Here is a 9,732-nt window from a genome sequence, read left to right as displayed (position 1 = left end):
TGGAATCTATAGAGGGCGCTGGACCTGTTGGAAAGATGAGCCCCGGTGTGACTTCCCTTCCCGCGTGGCCATCTAAAACTGCCACCAGCTGGAAAAGTTTGGCATGACTGCTCTGTTGTTTGTCTTTTCTAATTTCAGAAGAAATGTCTAATGCTAGTGGCCACGGTTAAGTTTAGGGGACTGAGCTGCTTGTTTCCTTTGACCCTGACTTTAGCAGCAGGGGAAAATGAAGGAGTGAGTCCAATTTGGTTGCCTGCTGCCTGCCTACTGCATGTTTAACTCAGTGCCGGCTGTTCTCTACCTGCCATCTCAAATCTTCTTCGGTTTACAGAAGGGCTCTAAAAGCTCCCGAAGCCACAGCCCTTGAATGAGAAGGAAAGAGGGAGGGAAGGAGGGAGAGAGGTGTGGGGAAGCCAGGGCCAGCCAGGAAGAGGGGTTCTCACAGTCAGCCAGGCTGTATCCCCGGTATCCGTCCAGCCCGAAGTCCTGTAGCACTCTGGCCAGTTCACAGCGACTGTAGACCTTGGCCTCACTGGAGGGTAGCAGGCAGCTGAGCAGAGAGACCAGGGCCAACAACATGATCGCAGCTGGGCACCACCGCCTTCCGAGAGCCCTGCTCCTGGCTTCTGTGCCGGTGGTAGAGGTGGAGCCACCACTCTGGCTCAGAGCTGAGCTTTGGGATGACCCACAGCTCACCAGCCTCGGCGGTCCACTCACAGAAGGAGAAGAAACGGAGCTTGAGTGTACCCCTGGGAAAGGGGAGAGGAGAGAAGGGGTGGGCAGAAGGCCAGGCTCCGGCAGCAGGAATCAGCCCCCTTGCATCCCTGATCAGCATCAGCCCTGCCCTCGAGACCAGCCCCTCTCCTTCCCCATCCTGCTTCACACCACCCCAGTCCGAACTGGGAAGAAAACTGACCTATTGTGAGCTCCATATTACACGTTACACATTATTTAGTCCTGAGGCGCAAGAGTTTACAACTAGGAAGGGGAAAAGTTTGGATGGAGACAAAGTTCTATAAATCCAAAGCCCCGCTGAGCAGATGCTCCCGGAGAGGATGGCCAGGCGGTGTCATACCGTGTTCACGGGCTCCTCAGCCCAGTTGTCAAAGGACAGCCCTTCTGGCACTGACCCTCCATCTCCAAATCTTAACTGAAACAAGGTCTCCCCCAGAACACTGCTCCCCTATAGCCCGCTCAAGGGGAAGCTGTTCTTTCTCCACACACAAGGCCCCAAGATGTCCCGAGAGTCTCCTCCACCCCCACCACCCCCACCACCCCTTCTAAACCACACCCTGCAAAAAGCCCTTCTCCCTGGAAGGCCAGCCCGCCTGTCTGGTTTGACCTCCATGCCCTCTCATCGCTGGCGGTGTGTGGCCAGTCCCCCAAATCATGGAGGACATTAGCATCCGGGTGTCACAGCCTCAGGGCTCCTTCATCTCCCCAGACCTAGTCCCCTCTGGCTCCACTGTGTCTCAACCAGTCCCTCCCCTGCCCTGTCATCCCTGCTTCTCGTCCTCACCCGCATTTCCCACCTCTGTGAGCTCCTATCCCACTGCCCACCACCTCTGACAAGCCTTCCCATGCCTCTCTTGAGCTCTGCACCTCCACACCTGCTCTCCGCCTTCACAGAGTCAAAAAGTCAAAGAGTTGCACAAACTCTTGTTTGTGCCAATGGGTGTCCCTGGTCTCCAACCTCCACGGGACCTTGAATGCCACCGAGGATGACAGTGGTTGAGGGCGTGGCTTTGCAGCAAGGCTGGGGTTGGAAGCCCCCCTCTGCTTCTTGCTCCATCTCTGACTTTGGGCCCTCCCTGGGCCTTGTTTCCTCCTCTATAAAATGAGGACGTGAGTAACACCTGCCTCATACGATTGTTGGAAGAATAAATGAGAAAAGGCGTGGGCACAGCTTAGCTCTTGGCACTAAAAATAAGTGAATTGTTGTTTCTGTTATGAACTACAACTAGCACTGGTACACGCGCTTGTCTCTGCTCAGATTTCTCTCTCCCGTTTCCCTCACAGGAAATGAAAATCCTCGGTATAGTCCTTGAGCACACCATACTGTCCCACCCCTTGGCTCCCAGAACATGATCTTGTCTCCCGATGCACTAAGAAAAGCAAGGTGCTCACTTGTGGAATTTCTTCCTCTTTCTGCCTTAGCCTCACTTACTTGCAAACTCATCAGTAGCCTCCTCGCCCTCATCTGCACCCCATCATTGTTTGGGTGCGGGGCTTCCAACCCCATGCAAGCCCACCTTCCTTGCCTCCAAGCTCTAGATTTGTCCTTCCCATCTCCAAGTCTTGCTCCATTCATTGTCCCTCCTCTCCCAGTGCGCCAGCACCGTTCCCCTGCTGCTCCTCCTTCCCCTGCTCCTAGAGACTTGCTCAGTCTCCAGCTTCTAAATGCTTTCCCTCAAGTCTCATGCTGACTGGTACTCCCCTGTCTTTCCCCCTCCTCTCACCCAAACTCCTGGGGAAAATTACCACTTTCTCCCCTCGCATTTGTTTTCCAACCTGGTGAATTGCCCTCCCCACCACCACCACACGCTGAAACTCCTCTGCAGGTCCTAGGAGGCCCTGTCGGTTCTGTCTTATGGGAGCTCTCAGCCGCACTCATGCTGTCCACCACCCCCTGTTGAAAGGCTTGCCTCTCCTGGTTTCCACGATGCTCGCCTCTCCCAGGTTTCCTCCTCCCTCTCTGGCTGACTCTCCTCTTTCTCCTCTGTGGAATCCACTTCTGCCCAGGCCATAACCACTGATATGCGTTCCAGGCCTTCCTGCCTTGAGCCCTCTTCTCTTCCACTTTGAGGAAACCCTCTGGGCAGCCCTGCTGTCAGCCACCGCCTGCAGGCTGGCAACCCCTGTGGCATCTTCCCCAAGACCTCACAGGCAACTACTGGCTGGACACGTCCACTTGAATTCCTGCAGGCACCTCAAACTCAGCACATCTGAACAGAACCACTATTCCCATCACTGCCTGCTTCTGCCTTACAACTTCCCTTATGTGCTTTAAAACATGACGGGCCACCCACTTACCCAAACCAGAAATATGGATGTCATTCTTCACTCCTTCCCCATGACATCTTTCACCCAGTCCCAACCAACCAGTCCCAATGTCCTGTGGATTCCACCTTCCCTGTCAGAGCACCGTCCTTTCCTAAGGTCACACTGGGTTCCTTCATGGTCTTCTTGTACCATGTCTTGACGACTCTTCCAAGCTATTCTATACACGTCCATTAGAACAAATTTGTTACATGAAAAGCCCAACCCTGTGACACCTTGGTTGGCTCCCACTGTTACTGCCCCTTCGAGATCCACGCGGCCCTTCACGACCCTTCACGGCCCAGCCCTGCAGCCCACTCCCTCACTCATACATTGTGTTCCAGCAATTGTTCTCTCACAATGACCTTGCTGTCTAGAACATTCACCCTCTCCTTTCCTCTGCATGGTTAACTCTGACTCATACTTGAAGGGTCTCATCAGAGGGGGTTCCCCAGTGAGAGTGTCCTGGCAGGCCACCGCCCCCCACACTCTCACACGCCCCATCTTCCACCTCCTCTGTCACACCAGGCTGGAATAGATGTCAGTCTTTCCCACCACAAAGTTAACTTCTGAAGAACGGCAGCCGGTTTTATTTATCTGCAGAGTTGCTGGCATGGAGTAGCCACTCAGGGGCTGCTTCTGAAATTCAAGTCCACAAAAGGCGTGGCCACAGGGACATAAGTCCTCCTCCTCACCACAAGGGGAGTGACCAACCTGGTGGAGTTTGTCAAGTCTTTGAGCTCCGTACCAGGCCTTTCCCAGAGCTTTTCTAACTTAATCTCATCTAATTCTCTCAACAATTGAAAGGAGTGGGATTAATATCCCTAAGTTGTAAAGGAGGAAACCAAATTGTCTGCTACACAGGGACTGTTTTTGTAGAAAAGTGACTTAAAAGCAATTCCATCCTGACCATTTCACAGCAACTCCAGAGTTTCTCTCTCTCTCTCTCTCTTTCTCTCTCTCTCTCTCTCTCTTCTCTCTCTCTGTCTCTCTCTCTCTCAGCTGATCAGTCTTCCAGGCCAGGACACCCCCATCCTAACCACCACCTTGTTTTACTCCACCTCTCTCTGGCCAGACCAACCCAGGGCCCTGTTAACAGCCCCAGGAAGAAGGGAAAGGGGGCTCACTGATCAGGAGTGCTCCCCACAGAGCTGAGATCATGGTGACAATGGCAGCAGCAGCAGTGGCCCAAAACCCTGCTGCAGCTCAGGATGCCCCCCACAACCTCACCAGGGCCCCAGGCACCCAGTGTTAAGAGAACGATGGGGAAGGCAGGCTCCAGGTCAACCGAGGGCCTTCTAGAACTCCAGCTCTGTGAGCTCATCTTCCACAAACAGCTCCGCCTGGAGCTTTGACTAGCCCACCTGAGCCCTTCAACTCAGGGCCCAGAGGCAGAGCAGGGGTATCTAATCCCAGCCCCCTTGCACCTCTCTACCCCATCCCCCCCAAACACACACACACACACACACACACACACACACACACACGCACTACATTGAAGGATGACACTTCCTCTCCCAACAGATCTTTCAGATGATTTCCCAGGGACAGTGGGGGACACCAGGGATGGTGATGCATGTGCAGGGATGGTGGTGGGTGTCCAGAGATAGTGGTGAACATGCAGGGATGGTGGTGGGTGACCAGGGACAGTGGTAGGTGCCCAGGGATGGTAGCAGGTGTGCAAGGACAGTGGTGGGTATGTAAGGACAGTAGTAGGTGCCAAGAGATCGTGGGGTGTGTAGGGATAGTAGTGGGTGCACATGGGCAATGGTGGGTGCCCAGGGATGGTGATGGATGTGCAGGGATGGTGGGTGTTCAAAGACAGTGGTGGATGTGTAGGGATGGTGGTGAATGTGCAGGGATGGTGATGGATGTGCCGGGATGGTATTGGTGGGTGCCCAGGGATGGTGGTAGATGTTCAGGGATGGCAGTGGGTGCCCAGAGACAGAGGTGAGTGTGCAAGGATGGTGGTCCCAGTGTGCAGGAACGGTGTTAAGTGCCCAAGGATAGTAGTAGATTCCCAGAGATGGTGGTGTGTGCCCAAGGATCGTGGTGGATGTGGAGGGATGGTGGTGCGTGTCCAGGGATGGTCGTGGGTGCCTAGGGATGGTGGTGGTTGCCCACTGCTTTTCCAGGCTGCCCATCTCACCATGGAGCTCCTTTGAGTGCCAGAAATTTCTTCCTTAATGCTGAGTTACAAACCACTCCCTTCTCCACCTAGATAATGGCCATTCAGTGTGGACAAGTGCAGGGCGAAGGTTACACTACTGACCCTAAAACTTAAAGGGCAGAGAAGTGGAAAGAAAGGGCATGAGGTGCCTATGTCTGTGCCTCACAGGGGCCCAGGCTTGGAGGCCGTGCAGCACAGGAGCTAGAGCACAGGCTTTGGGGTCAGGCTGACCAGGGCTGAACACAGGCGCTAGTGACTTCCAGCTGGATGACCTAAAGAAAGTGGACTCACTCTCTGTTTCCTTGATTCTCAAGTGGGGATGACAATACCAACTTCACAGGGTACTAGGAAGGCTCAATGAAACAGCAACAAAATGCTTAGTACCCCAGGTGCTCAATAAATAATAGTAATTACTACTAAGTGCAGAGCACAGCCATGAACGTGTCTAGTTGCACCATGTCCACCCTATCTGCCTGGGCCCCACCCCAGAACAACCAAGTTAAAATTGAGGGTTGCCCCAGCATCAGCACCAGTGTTTTTCTTTTTTTTTCCCTCTTTTTTTTTTTTTTTTTACTGAGGTAAGAACACTTAGCAGGAGACCTGCCCTCTTAACATATATTTAATGTGCAATCCATTATTGTTGACTGTACAGGACACTGCTGTACAGCAGATCTCTTGAGCTCATTCGTCTTGCCTGATCGGTTTTTTTTTTTTTTCTTTTTTTGGAGATGGAGTTCCACTCTTTTGCCAAGGCTGGAGTGAAGTGGCATGTCTCGGCTCACTGCAACCTCTGCCCCCTGAGTTCAAGCGATTCTCCTGCCTCAGCCTCTCGAATATCTGGGATTACAGATGCATGCCACCACACCGGCTAATTTTTGTATTTTTAGTACAGACAGGGTTTCACTATGTTGGCCAGGCTGGTCTGGAACTCCTGACCTCAGGTGATCCACCCTCCTCAGCCTCCTAAAGTGCTGGGATTACAGGTGTGAGCCACTGCACCCAGCCACCTGACTGGATCATTATGCTTATTGATTAGTAACTCCCTGTTTTCTCCTCCTGCCAGCCCCTGGTGACCACCATTCCTCTCTTTGATTCTATGAGTTTGACTATTCTAGGTACCTGATAAAAGGAGAATTATTTCCTTTTCTGGAACTGGCATATTTCACTTTGCATATTGTCCTCAAAGCCCATCCATATTGTTGCATATGTCAGAATTTTCTTCTTTTTTACCCGTGATTATTATTCCACTTTGTGTGTATATCACATTTTCTTTATCCATTAATCTATGTGTGTTAGTTTATTTTGCATTGCTATAAAGGAACATCTGAGACTGGGGAACTTATAAAGAAAAGAAGTTTATTTGGCTCACAGTTCTGCAGGCTGTAAAGGAAATATGGTACCAGCATCTGCTGGGCTTCTGGGGAGGCCTCAAGAAGGTTTTACTCATGATGGAAGGTGAAGGGGGAGCAAGCATGTCCCATGGCAGGAGAGGGAGCAAGAGAGAGGGGAGGAGATGCCAGGTTATTTTAAACAACCAGCTCTTGCATGAACTAATAGAATGAGAGCTCACTCATTACCACGAGGCCTGTACCAAGCCATTTATGAGGGATCCACCACCATGACCCAAACACCTCCTAACAGGACCCACCTCCAACACTGGAGATCACATCTCGACATGAGATTTGGAGGAGACACATATCCAAACCATATCACTGTGGATGGACACACGTTTCCACCTCTTGGCTTTTGTGAACAATGCTGCAGTGAACATGTGATATTGTTTGGCTCTGTGTCCCCACCGAAATCTCAACTTGAATTGCAATCCTCATGTGTCAAGGGAGGAAGCTGTAATTCCCACATGTCAAGTGAGGGAGGAAGATTGGATCATGGAAGGTTTTCCCCCATGCTGGTCTCATGATAGTGAATGAGTTCTCATGAGATCTAATGGTTTTCTAAGCATCTGACATTTCCACTGCTTGCACTTCTCTCACCTGCCACCATGTAAAATGTGCCTGCTTCTCCTTCTGCCATGATTGTAAGTTTCCTGTGCCACCCCCACCAGCCATGTGGAACTGTGAGTTAATTAAACCTCTTTCCTTTATAAATTACCCAGTATCAGGTATTTCTTTATAGCAGTGTGAAAATGGACTAATACAGTAAATTGGTACCAATGTAGTGGGGCACTGCCATAAAGATAACTTGAAAATGTGGAAGCAGTTTTGGAACTGAGTAACAGGCAGAGGTTGGAACAGGTTGAAGGGCTCAGAAGAAGACAGGAAGATGTGGGGAAGTTTGGAACTTCCTAAAGATTTGTTGAATGGTTTTGGCCACATTGCTGATAGTGATATGGACAATGAAGCCCAGGCTCAGGTGGTCACAGATAGAGATGAGGAACTTATTGGGAACTGGAGCAAAGGTCACTCTTGCTATGCTTTAGCAAAGAGACTGGTGGCATTTTGACCTACCTTGGAGATCTGTGGAACTTTGAACTTGAGAGAGATGACTTAGGGTGTCTGGCAGAAGAAATTTTTAAGCAGCCAAGCATTCAAGATGTGACCTTGGTGCTCTTAAAAGCATTTAGTTATACGCATTCACAAAGAGATGGTTTAGAATTGGAACTTATGTTTAAAAGGGAAGCAGAGCATAAAGTTTGGAAAATTTGCAGCCTGACCATGGGGTAGGAAAGAAAAATCCACTTTCTGGGGAAGAATTCAAATGGGCTACAGAAATTTGCATAAGTAACCAGGAACCAAATGTTAGTAGCCAAGGCAGTGGGAAAAATGTCTCCAAGGCATGTTAGAGATCTTCAAGCCAGCTCCTCCCATCATAGGCCTGGAGTCCTAGGAGGAAAAAATAATTTTATGGGCCAGGCCCAGGGCCCTGCTGCTTTGTGCAGCCTTGGCACTTGGTGCCCTGCATCCCAGCCACTCCAACTCCAGCCAGAGCTAAAAGGGGCCATAGATTCAGAGGGTGCAAACTCCAAGCCTTGGTGGCTTCCACATGGTGTTGGGCCTGCAGGTGCAGAGAAGTCAAGAATTGAGGTTTGGGAACCTCCACTACATTTCAGAGGATGTATGAAAACACCTGGATGTGCAAGCAGAAGCGTGTTGCAGGGGCAGAGCCCTCATGGAGAACCTCTACTAGGGCAGTGCAGAAGGGAAATGTGGGGTTAGAGCCCCCACACAGAGTCCCCACTGGAGCACTGCCTGGTGGAGCTGTGAGAAGAGGGTCACCGTTCTCCAGACCCCAGAATGGTAGATCCACCGACAGCTTGCACTGTGCAACTAGAAAAGCCACAGACCCTCAATGCCAGCCGGTGAAAGCAGCCGGGAGGGAGGCTGTACCCTGCAAAATCACAGGGGCAGAGCTGCCCAAGACCGTGGGAACCCACCTCTTGCATCAGCATGACCTTGATATAACACATAAAGTCAAAGGAGATTTTGGAGCTTTGAGATTTAATGACTGCCCAGCCAGGTTTTGGACTTGCATAGAGCCTATAGCCCATTTGTTTTGGCCAATTTCTCCCATTTGGAATGGAAACTTTTACCCAATGCCTGTACCCCCATTGTGTTTACTGTTTTAGCCCATTTTCACACTGCTATAAAGAAATACCTGAGACTGGGTAATCTATAAAGGAACAAGGTTTAATTAACTCACAGTTCTGCGTGGCTGTGTAGGCCTCAGGAAACTTACCATCATGGTGAATTGGGAAGTTGGCAAATCTTATATGGCAGCAGGCAAGAGAAGTGCAAGCAGGGGAAATGCCAGATGCTTAGAAAACCATTAGATCTCATCAGAACTCTGGCTGGGCATGGTGGCTTATGCTTGTAATCCCAGCACTTTGGGAGGCCAAGGCAGGTGGATCACTTGGGACCAGGAGCTTGAGACCAGCCTGGGCAACATGGCAAAACCCCGTCTCTACTAAAAACACGAAAAAATTAAGTGTGGTGGCGTGCACCTCTAATCCCAGCTACTCAGTAGGCTGAGGCAGGAGAATCTCTTGAACTGGGGAGGCAGAGGTTGCAAAAAGCTAAGATCATGCCACTACACTCCAGCCTGACTTGGTCTCAAAAAAACAAAACAAAACAAAACAAAACAAAATCTCATGAGAACTCACTATCACGAGAACAGCATGGGGGAAACTGCCCCCCCCCCCACCATTATCCAATCACCTCCCTCCCTCCCTCAACACATGGGGATTATAGATCCCTCCCGCAACACATGGGGATTAAAATTCTAGATGAGATTTGAGTGGGGACACAGAGCCAAACCATATCAACATGGGAGTGCCAATATCTCTTGGAGATCATGATTTCAATTATTTTGGATAAATACCAAAAAACAGGATTGCCGGATCACATGGTAATTCTATTTTTAATTTTTTGAGGAATCTCCATACTGTTTTTCTTTTTTTTTCGTTTCTTTTTTTTTTTTTTTTTTTTTTGTATTCTGTTGCCAAGGCTGGATGTGATTGCAGTGATGTGATCTCGGCTCACTGCAACCTCCGCCTCCTGGATTCATGC

The 9,732-nt window shown here is 50.4% G+C and overlaps 1 protein-coding gene across 2 annotated transcripts in view; it reads right to left on the bottom strand.

Annotated features, from left to right (window-relative positions):
* Positions 1-9,732, bottom strand: part of SPACA3 (sperm acrosome associated 3) — a 26,186-nt gene that overhangs the window by 1,768 nt on the left and 14,686 nt on the right. The window contains exons 1-2 of one of the 2 annotated variants that reach the window (XM_011992867.1): positions 4,167-4,275; positions 444-749 (exon numbers count right to left, since the gene is read on the bottom strand). In XM_011992867.1, the coding sequence (XP_011848257.1) occupies positions 444-749; positions 4,167-4,200 (340 nt within the window). In that variant the 5' untranslated portion in view covers positions 4,201-4,275. Of the gene's footprint in view, positions 1-443; positions 750-4,166; positions 4,276-9,732 lie in introns of those variants that run through there. The other variant, XM_011992868.1, reaches the window with a different exon arrangement.

This window comes from Mandrillus leucophaeus, unplaced genomic scaffold (assembly GCF_000951045.1).
Source record: "Mandrillus leucophaeus isolate KB7577 unplaced genomic scaffold, Mleu.le_1.0 Scaffold419, whole genome shotgun sequence".
In the NCBI taxonomy this organism is placed as follows: Eukaryota; Metazoa; Chordata; class Mammalia; order Primates; family Cercopithecidae; genus Mandrillus; species Mandrillus leucophaeus.
Note: the sequence above shows the minus strand (reverse complement) of the source record. Positions and strands in the feature narration are given on the sequence as shown.